General features: G+C 36.8%; 1 protein-coding gene across 1 annotated transcript; it reads left to right on the top strand.

The window, feature by feature from the left end:
- The first annotated feature begins 12,026 nt into the window (after window positions 1-12,026).
- LOC139715062 (protein SGT1 homolog) lies at window positions 12,027-17,950 on the top strand. The gene is made up of 7 exons (XM_071626686.1): window positions 12,027-12,082; window positions 12,956-13,114; window positions 13,895-13,991; window positions 15,452-15,559; window positions 16,306-16,393; window positions 17,203-17,402; window positions 17,575-17,950. Exons 2-7 carry the CDS (start codon window positions 13,002-13,004, stop codon window positions 17,680-17,682), a joined length of 714 nt encoding a protein of 237 aa, XP_071482787.1. The 5' UTR covers window positions 12,027-12,082; window positions 12,956-13,001; the 3' UTR covers window positions 17,683-17,950.
- Window positions 17,951-18,508: the final 558 nt, after the last annotated feature.

Raw genomic sequence — 18,508 nt, 5'->3', positions numbered from 1 at the left:
CCAATGACGAGTCTGAGTTATGCATACAGCAACAAAAAAATGAACATTACACAAAATTCTCTATGAGTATATTGTATGTAGACAGCATGTAAGTATTGTGATTATTTAAAGGTTACATATCAATGTATCTGACTTGGATCTATGGAGTTTTTGTTCTTCAAAAGTATGAAACAAGTAAATGTGATCTATCATTCTACAGAACAATATGAACTTCTGTTATTTAAGCATCTACTGTTGTAGCAGATCCAACTCCAACTCACTATTGTGCTGAATATCATCTTGCCAGCTGTAGTTATGTGAGAGGAAAAGTGCAAGATCTAATTCAGTATTCAACTCTTCTTCTTTTTTCTTTTGCTTCTTGCCCTATTTAAATATGTGTATGTGCTTGATATGAATATTCTTGTATGAATACAATTATAATACTTTTTGTAAAGTTCATCATGGAAGTCTGGAAATATAGAAAGATGTATTCATTTAGATTAAGTGTAATATTTGTGATCATTAACAATAGGTATTTGGCAATATTTGATTCACTACAAGGCAGTGTTTGTAGGCTGACTTACATCACAGTGACTGAAATGTTGCCCATTGCATAGGCAGAGTGTGAAGAAGATATAAAGGTATTATGTACCATTTGCATTTTGCATTTGGAAAGTTTTCACACATTGCTATTGGTGTAGAATGGCCATGAAGAGGATTGTGTGTTTGTTTTATCTCATTGTTGTGTTTTTTTTTTTCTTGTCTGATTTGTTTTTTTGTTTTTTTCTCACAGCAGGATTTTCACTGGTGGATGATACATCTCACATGATTCAACCAAGTTGGTATTGATCGTTAGGAGGGAAATATATAGAAATCATTGCACAAAACTTTTCAGGTTTACAGTACTTTGATTTCTCAAGCTGCTAGGCAGATTTCACTGAAGTTTCTCACATTCTTTTACAAACCTTTTCAATGGTTTGCTTCAAGTGATGACAAACAGTGAACCATGCCAAGGAGGCAACCACTAAGAAAAGATGAACAAAAAGACAAACAAAAGGGAGAGAATAAATACCACAGTGGGTTTTTTTATAGTTTTTTTTTTAAAGCCCATTTCTGTACTGTATGGTGTCTAGCAAGGTACTGTGGTGCTAGGTACCATTGTACTTGATTTTTTTTTTTTTTTTTTGGGGGGGGGGGAAATGGGCTAGAAGCAAGATCCATTCCACTTTTAAGCAAAAAAAAAAGTGTAATAATAATGATAAATGAATGAATAGATTTAAAAAAAAAGAAAAAAAAAAAGAAAGGTGAGGTGAGTAGGCAAGCAGCTGTGATAGTTCTCAAAGGCTAGGCAAATGGAAGATGGAAACATTGAGAATTGATGGACTAGACTGTCAAGAATAACCCATCAGTGAGGGAGAAGGACAAAGTACTTGCACAAAACTTGTATATTTTTTTTTTCAGGAGATGTTTAGTTTTTGTTTCCCCATTTGGGAGGTCTATGTATAGATTAATGGCTTTCTAGAGTAAATAGTCCTGAGTGTGGAATCATGTGATGCAAGCTGTGCTAATGTGGCTCTGGTCATGATTTATAAACTATGCAATATCCTGGTTTCAGAAGTGCGGAGTGCTGGCGTTCAATTTGAGACGGGGCCAGTGCCCGATCTGTACACATGGGCTCAGCGTTGGCAGTTGTTTGTAGAATAGACTTCTGTAGGGGGAGAGTGGCAGAGGGTGTAACTCAGTTCTGGTAGAGTTTGTTGGAGAAGGCATTTGTAGATAGACGAGTAGAGTTGGGCGAGTGAGTACCCATTGGCATTGGCAGAATTAACACCTTTCCGTTTGTTATCCTGCCTATTATCCCGTAGGTGCTGTAGTAATGAATCCTCATCTAACCATTTAGGATGAATCTTTTGAAGTGTGTACACTAGTACGCGTGCAAATATATACTTGAATGAAGAGAAGAGTTAGAAGAGTGCAAAGTGAAATCTCATATAAAAAATCAATAAACATACAATTGTAGTATGTTGTGGCCATGACATCAGCCATATATTTTGGTCATTATGATTTCTGTAAGCGATGTCCATTTATTTCAATCAAAAGAAAAAAAGAGCAGAATGTGATTGAATATCATATTCTTTGATTCAAGCAGGTAGTGTGCTGCCCTCAAATTGCACGCTTTGAAGTGTTCAAGTTTTCAAATGGTTTAAAATTTAATGATGCCACGTGGTCTTGTTCACCAAAGAGGAAAAATTCGTTAATAGGCATGTTCATTCAATTTGTCTATGCAAGTTGTTTTTCACTTATTGAATTAGCTATTTCTTTGATGTACTCTATGGAAAAAAAAAATCTTTATGTGTGCTACATTCTGTCATTATTTAACCTGTGTAGTGTCAACCAGATTAATGTATTCATATTTTCATTGTCTTAACTTATTGAATGCCTGAATGTATTCACCAAAATAGTCGAGAATTGTTAGTTGTGCAAATTGTATGTCCAGCTGTCTTGTAAGATTTAAATATTTTCAAAAAACTCTTGAGTTATTTATTTCAATTCAATATCATAATATGCCGAGAGAATCACCATAGATATGATGCTTACATACCAAATCATAGAGTTTGGTATTAGATGCTGCATTTTCGTTGTACATGAAGTGAATTATTGTACACATAAACAAAGAGAGAGAGAGAGAGAAAGGAAAGACAAGCATTGAGCTCCAACAGGTGTGTGAAAAACGGACTTTGTCTTCACAGCCAAAAAATCACTCTAGAGGCCCATTCACACACAAAAGTTTGAGTTTTTGGATTGTGATGCAAAGATTGGTTTTATTTGCTCTGTTCACACAATGCCAAAAAAGAAAATTCACCCAGCTGCAAGCAGAGCCCTTGAATTCTCTGGACTGACCATTCCTAAACAATGACAGCTAGCTTAAAGGGAAGGTAAACCCAAAGAGCAATGTGGATTGAATGAAAGCACCAACATTAGTAGAACACATCAGTGAAAGTTTGAAGAAAATCGGACAATCGATGCAAAAGTTATGAATGTTTTAAGTTTTGTTGTTGGAACCGCTGGATGAGGAGACTACTAGAGGTTATGACGTATGAGAGGACAACAATATAAAGGCTATATAAAGAAATTTTCACAAAAATTCATTTTTCATGAAAACCACAAATTCCATCAACTTGATGCTGACATATGTTAAGGGTAGCAATTATTCCCCCTGCTTTCTGAAAGCGGTTAGGCAAGTGCCCTTTCATAATGCTAGAAAAGTGAATTGTTGTTGATTTTCCTTTATATCTTCTTTATATTGCTGTCCACTCATACGTCATAACCTCTAGTAGTCTCCTCATCCAGCGGTTCAAACACCAAAACTTTAAAAATTCATAACTTTTGCATCGATTGTCCGATTTTCCTCAAACTTTCACTGATGTGTTTTGCTAATGTTGTTGCTTTCACTCAATCCACATTGCTCTTTGGGTTTACCTTCCCTTTAACCCTGGGCACACCCAGCCCTGGACCTAGTGTGGCGAGTTGCATTGTGAGATTTAATGACTTATTTATTTGTTGTTTTTTAGTGCCTTTCTCTGCACATTGCATGGGCATTATTATTGCTAGGGTTTCAAAAGTAGATCAAATTAAACAAGATTTTGTTTTGTTTTGTCACGATGCGGATTGGTCCACACACAAGAATTATCTCTTGTCCCATTGCAGTTAAAAAAAATATGTACATGTATATATTTTCAGGATTCTGTGAATGGGCCTTTTGGCATTTCAATTAAGGTTTCAGGTCTGTTGGTGGGGAGTAGTGAAGAAAGTGCTGTGAGTGCTAAAATAGACATGACTCTATAAAACTAAGCAGGAGGAAGGTCAGTCTGGTGGAGATTGAAACAAGTCAAGTAATGCAAAGTAGGTGTGACATATCAATTTCTGATTTTATTTTGGTTTGATCACAGCTTCTATTGCTATGTCTTTGTTCATGTTCATGGCACATATTTGACACTGGAGGTAATCAAAAAAGAAAAGAAAAAAGATGAGTTTATTTTAATCATGTTCACTGCTATCGGTGAAACCATTTTGTTTTCAAAATTGTATCTATTAAAGCTGCAATTTGATGTTTGAATGGGAAAATGTCACAATGTAATCTGTACCCTGCCAGGAGAGGGAACATCCATACCCCAGTCCCTTCCCCAGCTGGAGTTCTCTGTGCCCTCACTCAGTCCCTTTGCTCCTTCAATTAGGTCACCCTTGTGTAATGTCTACACTCTCAGAAAAAAAAAAATGGTTATGAATTTGGGTATTATATATTTTAACAATCGATCACCAGTACATGAGTTCACATAGTGTAGTATGTAGTCAATTATTGTATGCTGGAAAAAAAAACAAGAAGAAGAATGCCTCCTGAAAGCTGTATGCAAGATATCTAGCTGAAACCTTTTATTCCCACTGATGATGAATGCATAAGTTACTAGTACTGCATGATATCTCAAAAGAGATGATATGGTAGAAGGTGGAAGTCCATTTGTTATAGAAAAATAATTACATAATTACGAATCTACTGTGCGGAATTATTGTGTATGCATGAAAATCCACTGTGTATCATGGATAGATGATGATGTGCAATTTCTGAGTTACTTTCTCAAAAATGTGTCATTTATTCTCTTGCAAGATCTGTCTAGTGCACATACATACAGTGCATTTCACCACTGCGCCACTCGGTTCACTCTGAAAGAATAGATCTATATAGCTTCATGTGTGCAGTATGAGCCAAATGTTTGTTTTTTTTTCTCTTTCTTTCTTGCCTGTCAAGTGCTGCTGGTGACAAGCTTGTCAATTATTAACAATGTTATGCTGATAAACATATTTCCAAGGATTATCATAGCATCATCAGGATGTGGTTTTTATATTCAATGGCCGATTGCTTTACTGCTGTCATATATGATATGTATGCTCCTAATTATAAAGAGGATATGTTTCCGAGAGAGATACGCACTTGGATACTATTTTTAGTTGAGGAGATATCAAATATCACAGGTGTCGCAAGAACCAAGAGGAAATATGAAGCAATGGGACATGATATAGTGTCATGAAAGATGACTTTGTGCAATATTATTATACCCAAGCAAAGTATGAAACCCCTCTTGCCACCAGAACCAACTTCTAGCCTATGTTTATAAAGAAAATAAATCCTGCAGATTTCTATACTTGTACTTATAGCAAAATACAGTATTTTTATCTTGGCTCTGATATGGCTGTTTTCTGTAAGATTTATTTTGTTTTATTATGTTTGCTGCTTTGTTTCGTTTTATATGGTGCTATTGTTGATGTTTTTTTTGCATATTTCAAGAATGTTGTTTATCTTTGCTGATATGATACCAAATGTCCCCCAAAAACGTACGAGAGTTGAGTAATCTAGGTGTTGTAGTATCCCATTGTCATGGATCATGAACATGTATGTATATGAAACATTGAAAATAAATACACATAGCTGTAAATAAGGACAGAAAAGCAAGTATTAGTTGTCGCTTAAGGGTCGTGTGCTGTTTACAGTGTGGTCATGATGACGTGCAGAGTGATAAGATTGATCTAAGTCTTTCCTCTTTCCATATGCACACACATTTACTCTCAGTCAGAATGCAAACATGTTTACAAAATAATGTAGCAGTTGACGATGGTGAAGTGAAACATTAGTCACAAAAAGCTTGATAGTACTTCATGATTCGTTCAGATAAGGCACTTACATTCAATTCAAGGCCACAATGTAAAGCTGATGGATAAGATGATGCTTTTTATTTGGTTGGTTGGTTACTGTTATTTTGTTTTTTATTTTGTTTTACCCTGGACCTCTACTAATTCATCTGAAATTTCATCTGTTTCTTCTCATTATATATATATATATATATATATATATATATATATATATATGAAGAGTTTGTTTGCAAAAACCGATAAGTCCATTTTTAAAGATTTTGAGTTATGTTCTCTGTCATAAAGTACAAAATAATACCTTTTAGATGATATATTGGTCACTACATATAAAGATATATTTTTGAAGTTATGGTCAAAAGAAGCACAGATTTTCTTATTATTCTCTTTATTTTTCTTGACCTTTAAACGCAAATATCTCCATTGGGCAAATATGGACTTATCGGTTTTTGCAAACAAACTCTTCATATATATATATATATATATATATATATATATATATATATATATATATATACTGATTGAATGAATGAATGGGAGTGAAAGGAAGAATGAATGAGTGCATGGTCATGAATGAATTAATAAATGAATGGCTAAATGAGTAAATGTTGGTGGGGAGGGTTTGATAGGGGGATGCCCCCTCCAGTTCGACAGAGCTTTTGCATTTTTAAAATTGAAATAAAGTGATCTGAAGCACACTTTTGTGGGAAATTCGGAAATTGTCATTCCCCAAAGTGTACTAAGTCTGTAGAGGGGACTAATCAATGGGAGGGTGGCAAGATACCCCTCCCGTATTCGAGGGAGCTTTTTTTTTTTATTTTTAGAACTGAAATTTAACAATCTGGCGCAGACTTCTGTTGGAATATCTGGAAATTTGTCAATCAGAGAAGTGCAAGTCTGTAGAAGGAGACATAGCAGAATGATGGGAGGGGATAAGCCCTATTCTCCCTCCTACATGAGGGAGATTCTGTATTTTCTGATTGCAGTTAAACGTTTTGGTGCACACATTTTGTGGCATATATTATTTTGAAAACTCAAAGTGTAGCCATAGTCTACTTGTATTCGGGGGGGGGGGGGGGGGGCAAACAGGGAGAAAGCTTGGGAGAGTGCTATCCCCACCCTTCCCGTACGAGGGAGCTTTTGCCTTTTTAAAGTTGAAGTTGAGATATCTCGTATACGCATAGTTGATGGAATATTTGGGAAAATAATTTAAAAAAAAGTGATTTGGGAACTGAGAGAGGAAAGGGTTGATTAAAAGGGGATACTCCCCTTGTACATGAGGGAACTATTGATTTTTCGGAATGTAAGTGATAAGTCTTGTGCACTCAAAATTATTCAGAATCTTAGGGGGCGACCGCCCCCATCGCCCCTTCCCTCCCCCCCCCCTTTTGCTACGCTTGTGCTTAGACAGGAACTTTATGTAAGGGCGGAATCTTTGGAAATTCAAATTCATGGGAGTTGTGATTTATTTCCTGAATTTTCCCCCTTTTCTTTCATGAACCAAAAGTGTGTGTGTGTGTGGGGGGGGGGGGGGGGGGGGGGGGGGCTACAGCCCCCCCTCCCCCCCCCCCCCCCACCCCCGGTTCTGCGGCCCCTGCTAAATCTGTCACTTCAATTACCAACAAATTCAAAAGTTCCCTCATACAGGTAAGGAGGGGATATCATATTTCAATTTACCCCCCCCCCCCCCCCCCCACCACGTTCCTGTCCATATAGATTAATTTTAGGTCCTATACTTCTTTGATTGACAATTTTCCATATATTTCATGTCTAGTGTATATACTATAGAGATATACTTTGTATGGGAGGTGTTGGGGTACCTTCTTCCACACCCTCCCCCACTCGGTCACTCCGCTCTGCTCCCTTGCACAGATACCAAACAAAGTTTTGCACCCCATCCTCAGAAAACGAATCGACGCTCCTGGCTGGTTAGTAGGCTTGCTAAGGGCGAAAAAAGGGGTGATCGCTGCATTTTATAGTACAAATGTCCTATTTGGCACACATGTTCCTCTGTACAATTGGAATTTTTTCATCTAAAGAGACAATCTGTATCTATGCAAATAAGCCTTAATTTGCATAATCTATGCAAAAATTCATATAAAAATTATTTCAAAATATTTGTGCATCCAGCGGAAATACCTAATTTGGTAGAAGTATTCTATAGAGTATGTGGAAACAATTCCTGCAAAAACTGATTTCATACCTATGTAAATAAACATAAAATTTGCATAATTACGGAAGTTATTGTGCAAAAATCTGCATTTTTGAAAGGATTTCTTAACTATTAAGCACTGGATCTTGTAGTATAAAGTTTGAACCTGGGATGGATGTTCCTTGGGTCAAAAGTAAATGATTCATCTGAAGAGACAAACTGTATGCAAACAACCTGTTATTTGCATAATATGCATATCAAATATGCACATCTATAGATAATCAGAACAAATAAAAAGCATTAATGAAGCCTTAATGAAACTCCCCTTAAATCTCATCCTAGATAGATATAACCCTGTAGAAACACTTTATGTAACAAAATGAGAAAAGAATGTGAATGATCGAACCATCATTACCAGCTAAATTTACATAATTACTAAAGAAAGTAAAGTAAAAACATTATTTTTAAAGTTTTTTTTACAGTCTAAGAACTGCATTTCATAATGAAAACTACGGAAGTAGTATGCATTTCCTTTAGTCAAAAGGAAATGGTTTGTAATATCAAAACACTATTTGTCTATGCAAATACCATCTAATTAGCATATTGTACATATTAATACCCGAATGTACCAGAAGTCAATGGTCAAGGTCGACTTAAGAAATTGTATCAGTTCACGCGATAACTCAAGACTGGATAATGCAAATTTCACCAAACCTGGTCCAAAGATGACGTATGATGGGGCAAGTGATTTAGCAGTTTTTAAGTAAAATCGGCAAGAGGTCAAAATTCAAAAAGTTCAAGGTCAATGCTAAAATTTCATTATTGTCCCCATATCTATGCAGTGTCTGAGGGTACTTTCTTCAAACTTAGTGACTGCATACAATGTACTACCAAAATAAGATTCTCCAGAGAGTTTCAGGTGAAGAGGTCAAAGGTCAAAGTTCAGGTGAAAATGTTAAAATTTCACCTTTTTTTTTCTCTGTATCTCGCAAATGGTTCAAGGTGTCTTCATGGAACTTGGTACTGGCAGGGATTTTCTAGGGAATTTAGGGGTCATTTGTCAAAGGTCAGTGGTCAAGGATCAAGGTCAATTGGGCCTTCAAAATTTCACTATTTCCCTCATGTTTTTGCAATGCTTGTAGGATTTTTCTTGAAATTTAATACCTGTATATACATGTATTACCTAATGGATATTCTCTGGGAAATTTCCTCTCAAAATGACAAAGTTCTGATGAAAGTGCTATATTTCACTTTTTATTTCATATCTTGAATGTGAATCAAGGTATCATGAAACTTAGAACATATTTATGCATGTTCTACCTGACAGTGATACCTTTGTTGATTATCGAAAAGATGTTAAACCCTCCCCTCTAAAGTGTTTTTGTTTCCTCTTGATAAGTAGGAAAGGACATGGAATTCAGTGACATGGTGTAGTCATCACCATCGTTACATTTCATGTATGGGTCGCATGGAAGTTATTTTTGATGCACACATGTATAATCTCTGACATTCTTACCTTTTACATTTTTACCTGTGTATTTCTTTTAATTAACCTCTGACATCTTTACACTAAACCAGTTAACATAATTTTTGAAAAAAACTTCAAGATCATGTAGGTCATGATCATCTATACCGGTATTAGCTGATATGTGGTGGAATATAACATTCTTTGAACCGCCAGGGAGTTACATTATCCCAAGGGAAAACAATCACAACTAGGGACCTTGCATCAAAATGTTATTGTGTATAAATTTCCTAGCATAGTTTCCATGCCATAGTAGCTCATAGTATACTGGGTTAACATTTTTATTTTTCAGAAACAGACTTTGTTTCTAACTCAAGCTTGTAAGTTCTTAATGTGTGCAGATACCCTTGCATCCACATAATTTGCACAAGTTTATAATCAGTTTGATGTAAAAAGCCTCTTATTAGCTTGGTTGCCTACAAAATACATTGAAAATCAGAATTCACACTTTCACTATGGTAGTGTTTTTTGTGATGATTTTCTAACGATGACCTCAGTTGTGTACTGTTTGCAAGGGAAAAACAGTCCGTTTGTAAGCAATATTGTTCCGATTGGCATCTGTTCATAATAGTAGGCCCTAATGTTACTTTGAATAATCATACTTAAAGAGTGTCACTATCGATTGCTATTTTTCCCACCCTGCAAAGCATTTATGCAATGAGGGAAAATTGATACCAAAAATTGTTTCAAAGATCAATATGTTTCAAAATTTCACGTCTGGTGTACTTATTTACATAATTTATGCATAAAATGCCTAAGTTAATTAAATAATATGGAAACAATTTAAGCAACTGAAAAGTGTTGTTGTGAGAATATTGTCTTATTCTATTAACTTTTTGGATATTAAATTCAAAGCGATTTAAGACATTGTCACATTAAGGCTTTATGTTTGTTCTGATTAACTGTAGATGTATAGGTATTGATATGCATATTATGCAAATAACAGGTTGTTTGCATAGAGACAGCTTGTCTCTTCAGATGAATCATTTACTTTTGCCCCAAGGAACATCCATCCTAGGTTCAAACTTTGTACTACAAGATCCAGTGCTTAATAGTTTAGAAATTCTCTCAAAAATGCAGATTTTTGCACAATAACTTCCGTAATCATGCAAATTTTATGTTTATTTACATAGGTATGAAATAAATTTTTGCAGGAATTGTGTCCACTTACTCTATAGAATACTTCTAACAAAATAGGTATTTCTGCTGGACGCACATATATTTTTAAAATAATTTTAATATGTATTCTGCATATATTATGCAAATTAAGGCTTATTTGCATAGATACAGAGTGTCTCTTTAGATGAAAATTTTTCAGTTGCCCTGGGGAACATTTGTGCCAAGTAGGACATTTGTACTAAAAAGTGCAGCGTTTATCCCCTTAGCAAGTCTACTAGGTAGGAGGACATCGGTATTGGAGACATTGTATTCCTCCTGACGCTATAGAGGGAGCTATAGGCATTTTCAGAATTGACATTCAACTATAGATTGGTGCACACTTTATGTGGATTGGCAAATTCTTGAATAGAAAATGTAAGACAAGACATTGGTTATTCATCAAGATTGAAAAAAAAAAACTCCCACTCCCGAATTCCGTATTAAAATTATTGCTTGACTTTCTCATCTCCAGCTTAAATTATTCGAAGATTATTAGAAAGTGTTTTTGAGAATTGAAATTCAAAGATCTGGTGCACACTTTTGGTGAAATCTTCGGGAAATTTTCAGTAAAAAAAAATTAGAAAAAATAAGAAAAAACTGTTGATCACCTTTTGTGCGTCTTCACTGATGTGTGATATGAAGGCGAATAATTTAACCTAACGGGCAATGACAAAATGAACGGCAATGAATGGAGTGGTGGCAGATATTACATAGAAGGATAACAAAGAAGGTATTATTAACATCAAGCAGGAAAACATCCAAATTCTACAATTGTTGCGTGATTCTCTCACTTACCAAATTGGGCCTGATGTTGAATTATAGCTTGCGGGAGACCTCCGCCCCTGATCTATGAGAGCATGCAGTTCAATTAACGGTCCGTCCCGAGAACCCTCCCATCAAAGAGAGGGGCCGTAAGGCGGGGGGGGGGGGGGGGGGGAGGAGGGCGTGGTAGATTGACCACTGAACCCCCGCCACCCCCACCCCCACCCCCCCCACACACACACACACTATAAAAAAATGTTACAGTGCACTTCATAATTTTTTTCTGTTTGATTTGTCTATAGATGTCAAAGCATGATGTGTGTGTGTATATATAGGCCTACATGTTGCTATTGTTAGGCCTTAGGACCTATTAACTCTTCTTTTCTTTTTCTCCTCCTTCTCTATCTTCTTCTTCTTGCATGGCTTCTTCTTCTTCTTCTTCTTCTTCTTCTTCTTCTTCTTCTTCTAAATCATCTCTTCCTCCTCCTCCTCCTCCTCCTCTTGGCGCTCCTCCTCCTCCTCTTCGTCCTCCACCTCTTTTTTTTTTCTTTCTTCTTCTTCTTCTTCTTCTTGTATTGAGACGTCAAGTAGAAAACACACCCCCCCCCCCCCCCCCCCCCATGGGTACATACGAATGTACTAGTAAATCAATGCATTGGCATACTGAGTACTAGTATGAGAATTGGGGAACTTTCTAGACTAGATAGACACCGAAAAGTACGCGCGTCAAACCAAGTGGGGATCGATCCCCGTCGCGTCAAGTGCAAGTGTGAAGTCTGTGTGGCTACAGCGTAAATTGCAAAAATGTAAGTTAGTCTGTTATTCACAGAAACGTGTTAATCCTCTATTCATTCATGTAGTACGAGTCTGCTTGGCGTTGAAATATTTTAATAGTGCTCGTGGCAATGCTTTTGACCTTGTTTGTTTCAAATCTAGCTCTTTATCGCAAACAAATCGGAACGCAGAACTGTCTCTTAGTCCCATATATGCATTTTTCGGTATGCAAGATTAATAAAGGTAGAGTAGACGTGATGATGACTAACTGTTACGCTACGTCTACGCGTCTAGCCTACTGCATGTCTACATACAGTGTAATTTACTAATACTAGACCTATATAGGTGCCTAGCTGTAGAGAATCTAAGACTCCAGAGTAATTTACATACATGTATTATGCAGAGACCCTGGTCTAAGTTGGCCCTTCTTCATGCTTGTCCAGATCTTGTGTGAACTTCATTACAGACCCTCTAAAAGCTACAGATACAGACGACTAGCTACACTAACCGTTTACAGCTCGGTCAGCAAAATAGTTTTCATTTTTCAATTTGACTTTTTCCTATTGCAAAGTGAAAGGTGAGCAATGCATGGTGAGGGAGACATTACAAATAAAGTTTGCAAGTACCGGCGCAGTATTCGGAAATGTGATCACAAATTCCCAAAATAAAATGAATTTAAGATTTACAGATAGAAATTGCAACTTTCTCCTCCAAGTTTTGCCGAGCTTCAGCAACAGGGTCACATCAAAAACAAATGATCCATGCTTTCAAAGATCTTTGGTTATGTTTGGCTTTCCATGGTCAATAAAGATGTGATGCAAACTCTCATTTGGCCTTATGAAGTTACAAATTTATTGACATTCAATTAGCATTCATTTCACATGTGAAATGTGTATTGTTCTCAGCTACTACTAGTACTAGTGCTACTGTGCCAGCATCGTGTACTTAGTGATGGCATCAACTAGTGGTACTGGAGAAACTATTCCAGTGGATGAAGGGAACCAGCAGCAAGCAGCAGAACAAGACTCCACAAAGACAACAATTTCAGCCCCAAGAAAGTACAGGTATTGCATATCCTATGTTGGAGAGAGGTAGATGGATTGGTTGAAACCATCAAATGTACAAAAAAAAATGTGTTTTAAAAATACAGAATTTTGCCAATTATTTATCAAATATTAAAAATAAGTAATACATTGGGTTCAATATTACATAGGGGATACAAATTTCGAATAATAAATGCAGCATAAACTACAGATATGTGCTTTCTCGGACTTGGTCATATTTCTGGGTTACTGCTGATGAAAAAGTAAAAATACATGTAGCTTGGCAAGGTACAATGAAGTGCATGGGCACACTAAGAGCTGATGATCTTGGTTAAAGACATCATGACATTAACCCGTTCAAGATGGATTGATTTTCTTTAACACATACTTCCCATTTACCCCAGCCTGGGAATACTAAGAACTGGTATCCAACAGGGTAATTGCAACATTTGTCAGTGTACTAAGCTCCCAATAATATGCCCTGAACACTAATGTAATACCGATATGAACTACCTGTTTGCCACCTGTTTCATTGAGATTTGTTGATTATTTCAGAATGTTCTTGGGTAACATGTATATAAATTACAGATGATCAATTCATTATGAAACTGTATAGTTAGTGGAATTGTTTAGTTGCTTCAGGGAATGGCTAACATGACTTTGCTTTCAAGTTTACTTAACTTTCAACAACAACAAAAATCAAATGAGCATAATCCTTTAATGAAATACAGAAGTTGCAGATTTTCACAAACAAGTGTACTGGTATTTATGAAACCAGGCTGTTGTTCCCTCGCATTGCAGACATGACTGGTACCAAGCAGACTCCAGTGTTACACTTTGCATCCTCATCAAGAGAGCAAAACCCGATGATGTCCATGTTGACTTGACAAGCAAAACAGTAAGTTTAACAGTCCTCTCTATTTCTCGCTGGTATCTTTTCTCTGTTTCTGATGAAATCGCTGATGAAAAGTTATTGAACACAGACTGTTGCTCCGAATCTGAATGATTATTTATAATGATACATCTTCCGTATGATATCCTTAACCCTAACTAGGCCGGGCTATTTAGGTAGTTGATAGAGCCGGGGGGGCCTCCCAGGCCCCCTCTCCAGATCTCGGCCGTCGACCGCGCGATCGCGACGAAAATTGGCACACACATTGCCAATGATGTAATCTAATATACCATGAAGTTAATTTTTCAAAAAATCATCATTTATGCTAAATTATGCTAATTTATGCATGATGATGCATAAAATCAGACTATTTGGTATAAATCACAAAATAAAGCTCAAAACAGGCACATTTTTTGTGTAAATATTCTTTTTAGTGTCCTTAGCAAATGTAATAAAAAAAAATTGTGATATCAGAAAAAATTCTTAAGTATTTTATTGTTTTTTTGAATTTCTTATGTATTTCTTTGTTTTTTCGACTTAATGTTTTCCATTGTTTTATGATGAAATTTGTCTGTGACATCGCTCCGAACAAGAAAATATGTTATTCATTGATTTTAATCAATAAAACACCAAAATATGTCTCAGATTCTGACATGAATGCAACATGCACACATACATTTACGTATTTATTATTCTCCGTGAGCGCAAATTTAAATATTCATGAAATTGTCAGGAAGTCCAGATTTGTGTAAAATTAGACTAGCTAAATATATAGCACAAACAATATTACACTTTTGCTTGCTTTGGTGTGATTGTCCTCATCCAAGAGAAGAATCTAGATGCTTTTAGAAAAAAAAAAAAGTTTGATTTTATGAAATGTCATGAATAGCATCCTTTGTATGTACCATTGCCCCATTGCTTTATTATTTTTATTAAAACGATATGTTTGCTTTAGTTTCTCCCTTTTTTCTGCTTTCTGAATTATTCTATTCTACTTTGAAGTGTTCATCAGTATGTCTGTGGTCTCCAGAGGTTGAGCATCCCAGTATAGACTGATTCGGGTTCGTTGAGGGCAGCAAACAATTTGTGGCACTGGGCGCAGCCATGAGCTCATTTTGAGGTGTCTTAGCCGACCCCCCCTCCTCTTGTAACAAAGGTTCACGCACTAAGCAAGCGTTCGTGCACTCAGTACGAGACGCCTGTTGGCTAAAACGACCATGCATCAGTTTTTCATTCCGCGCGCGGAAGGGGGTGGGGGAGAGGGGAGGGGGGGTCAGCTAAGACACTGCAGTAATGGCGCTGCCCATGCCAAAAATACACATAGCGCGTCACAGAATCGGTCTATAGCTTCCTTGGAGCTGCGATTGGGATTACTGCAACAAGTAACAAGTAACAAGTTGAAAGCCATATAAGGTTCTTGGTCCTAACTTTTTTAAAAAACTTTTTTTCTTTTTTTTTCTTTTCAGCTGAGCGCTACTGTTAAATTGCCATCAGGCAGTGACTACAGTCTGGAACTGGATCTAGCCCATCCGATCATTCCAGAAAAGAGCAGCACAAAAGTTCTTGGCAGCAAGGTACCCATGATCTGCTCTCATTTTTCTTTTAATTGAAGTAGTTAATGGTCCTGTTAGTTTACTTTCCAACAGAAAGAAAAGAAGGAAACACACCAAAAGAAGATTTTATTTTTATTTTATTTTATTTTTATTTTTTTTTGGGGGGGTCAAATTACATATTTTTTTCCCCTGTCTTAGGGTATGTCTCATAGTAAGCATCTTTGACAGACATTGTGTTACTTAGCAGAGGGGTAAGTGGATTAAGATCAAATTATCATTTGTTTTTTTTTTTGTTTTTTTCAATTTGATATTGAAATTAATACTTTCCCAATTTTGTTGTATGTGAGATGTTGTGTGGAGAGTAGACTGCCGGATTTAATAAGTGTAATATTTTGATTTTGAAATATTTCTGTTTGCATACCTCTGTTACATTTTTTTTCTCAGTACTAAAATTGGATAATTATTATTAAGCTGCAGTGGCATTCTTAAAGTCAGTGGGAAACATGTACTCATCTGGCCGGGTACCTTTATACCATTTTTTCACATTGTTCAGATTTGTTTATTTCATTTGATATGATTATATTCATATTCTTATTCTTATGAATTTCTTATGAATGGGTCTGTAGTTTCAAATTACACCTGCATTTATCATGAACAGAAATGAGTTACCTTTGCCTGAATTTCGTATGCTATTTATGTGAGGTTATCTGCATAAAGCTTCAGATGATCAAAGAGATCATCATTTCATGCGTTCTCTTCTATATCAGATTGAAATCAAACTCCAGAAGGAAGAAGGCCTCTGGTGGAACAAACTGGAAGGGGAAGACCCTGTTCCCAAAGTTGCAAAATTACCAGGTAAGAGCATGCTCTCCAAACATCAGTTGGCTGTCTCTGCACTTTCTCTCCCAGTTTGTTTTACCCCGTTGAGGATGGACTGATTTTGCCATAGCACGCATTCACCATAGACACCTACCAGAGTATTCCTGGGACTTGTTTTCAGGGGGGGGGGGGGGGGGGAAGGGGGGTATATGTGGGTGTGCCTGTCCTTGTGCAGACATGCTTTTTCAAAATCATTTGCTTGTGGTGTCTTATATGATACCACACATTACTACAGATGATGGTTCTAATATCTCTCATTTACATATTTTTCAGTGTACCATTGTTTTTTCTGTCCTTTTGTTGTTGCAGCTATTTTCACAGTCAGTTGCAAGCTGAAGCATGTTATGCATTTTAGCAACACATTTCATTTTATTCAGGTGTGTCTATATACTGTATATGCCAAATATTTCGCTAGGTTTTTATCTTCACAAATTTCGCGAGTCAGGTGTCATTCGCTGAATTAAAGACACATGAAAATATTGACTCTGATCCCAATGTGAATGTGACGTAGGCGTGTACACTTCTCCGTTCAGTACAGGGCTCCATGATCGTGAATTTAACCACTTGCAAAATCGTCAGGAATTCCCGATTCGCCAATATTTAGAGTCACGAAATATATGCCGTATACAGTAGTTGATTTGTTTTATATGCTCTTTAATGTGTAGTTTTTGTCCAGCCAAATGAGTATCTGTGAATTGCTGCGGGAAGGATATTGTTCAATGTCCGAAACATTTAAAAGCAAATGACAAAGCTTGACCATCACATTTGATATCTGCTAAACTCAGACTCAGCAACAGAATCCGAAGACACCATTCACAAGTACCCAACCTCGAGTCATGTGACGCGGAACTGGGACAAGATCGCCCACGACTTTGAGAAGCAAGAGGAGGAGGAGAACAAAGGAGAGCAAGCCCTGAACAGCCTCTTCCAGAAGATCTACGCCAGCGGAGATGAGGAGACCAAGAAGGCAATGAACAAGTCATTTGTAAGTACCTATGGGTGAGTAGGAAAAACCTAGCACACTTGCTGGCAGAGTTGTATTGAACCATTTTAAAGGGGTGGTATAGTTCCGATGGAGATTGGGATTTGGGTTAACTGTTCTCTTGCATTAATGATGTGGTCTCTCATCTGTGCCATTTTCTTCACCCATTCAACAGATGGAGTCAGCTGGTACAGTCTTGAGCACCAACTGGAAGGACATTGGATCAAAGAAGACGGAGATCAAACCACCTGATGGCATGGAGCACAAGAAGTGGGATTCATAGTGTTGTGCCCTCCTGCCAGCCATCAGACCTTTTCTGGAATCTCATCTGTTGTGTCATCTCATGTGAACATTTCCTTCGCGGACTCTGTGATTTGTTTTATCTTTATTATTATGATTATTTTTTTTGGGGGGGGGGGCAGAAGGGACTGTACAGTACTGGTTGAGGTGGGATTCATGTTTTGAACATTCCTAAGTGAGATAATGAGAAACATCTTATGAAATATGAAAGAGCATGTAATTTTAAGAAGGATTCAATGTTTATTTGATGAAAATTGAATTTCAAATGGCTGAGATGTCCAAAAAGGTGATAATAATTAAAGGCGACAGGCCACACCTTTTATTAGGATCTCTTAGTTTCACCTTGTTTTTGGATATCTCAGCCATTTCAAAATCAGTTTTCATCAGATAAACTTTTGATACCTCGCAAAACGTTAAAAGCTTAATCCTCACCTCGACCAAAACTGTACACACCCTTTAACTAGTGCTTTTAATGAGACTTTCTGAGTCCTGCCTGATATATGAAGATGATTATTTTGTACAAAGCCAAACAGATGTGAGTTCAGAATGCAGATTTTCACACAACAGAGCGGCAACCATGCTGTGCTGCACTGTCTTCAGTGGGATGCTATGTGGAAGCTTTGCAGAGGAAATCATTGGTTAGGAGCGTAATTTTGGTATTTTAGAGGAACAGGGCCATTTTGGTTGTATTTTTAGGAAAAGATGGCTGTACTGGTGGCTTAATGATATTGAGAAAATGACTGGAATTTTTTATGTGTTTTGTAGTAGAGCTGCATATTACTTACAGATACTCATTGAAATTTGTATCA

The sequence above is a fragment of the Diadema antillarum genome, unplaced genomic scaffold (assembly GCF_040938485.1).
Source record: "Diadema antillarum isolate AM-2024a unplaced genomic scaffold, OU_Dant_1.0 seq00002709_RagTag, whole genome shotgun sequence".
Classification (NCBI taxonomy): domain Eukaryota; kingdom Metazoa; phylum Echinodermata; class Echinoidea; order Diadematoida; family Diadematidae; genus Diadema; species Diadema antillarum.
The sequence above is the reverse complement of the archived record's forward strand: the minus strand, read 5'-3'. Positions and strand labels throughout refer to the sequence as shown.

Excerpts from the sequence above, each read along its gene's own strand:
- LOC139715062 (XM_071626686.1), top strand. The coding sequence starts at position 13,002 with ATGGCATCAACTAGTGGTACTGGAGAAACTATTCCAGTGGATGAAGGG. Across the intron at positions 13,992-15,451 it reads TTGACTTGACAAGCAAAACA|CTGAGCGCTACTGTTAAATT; the intron begins GTAAGTTTAACA and ends TTTTCTTTTCAG. Across the intron at positions 17,403-17,574 it reads AGGCAATGAACAAGTCATTT|ATGGAGTCAGCTGGTACAGT; the intron begins GTAAGTACCTAT and ends CCCATTCAACAG.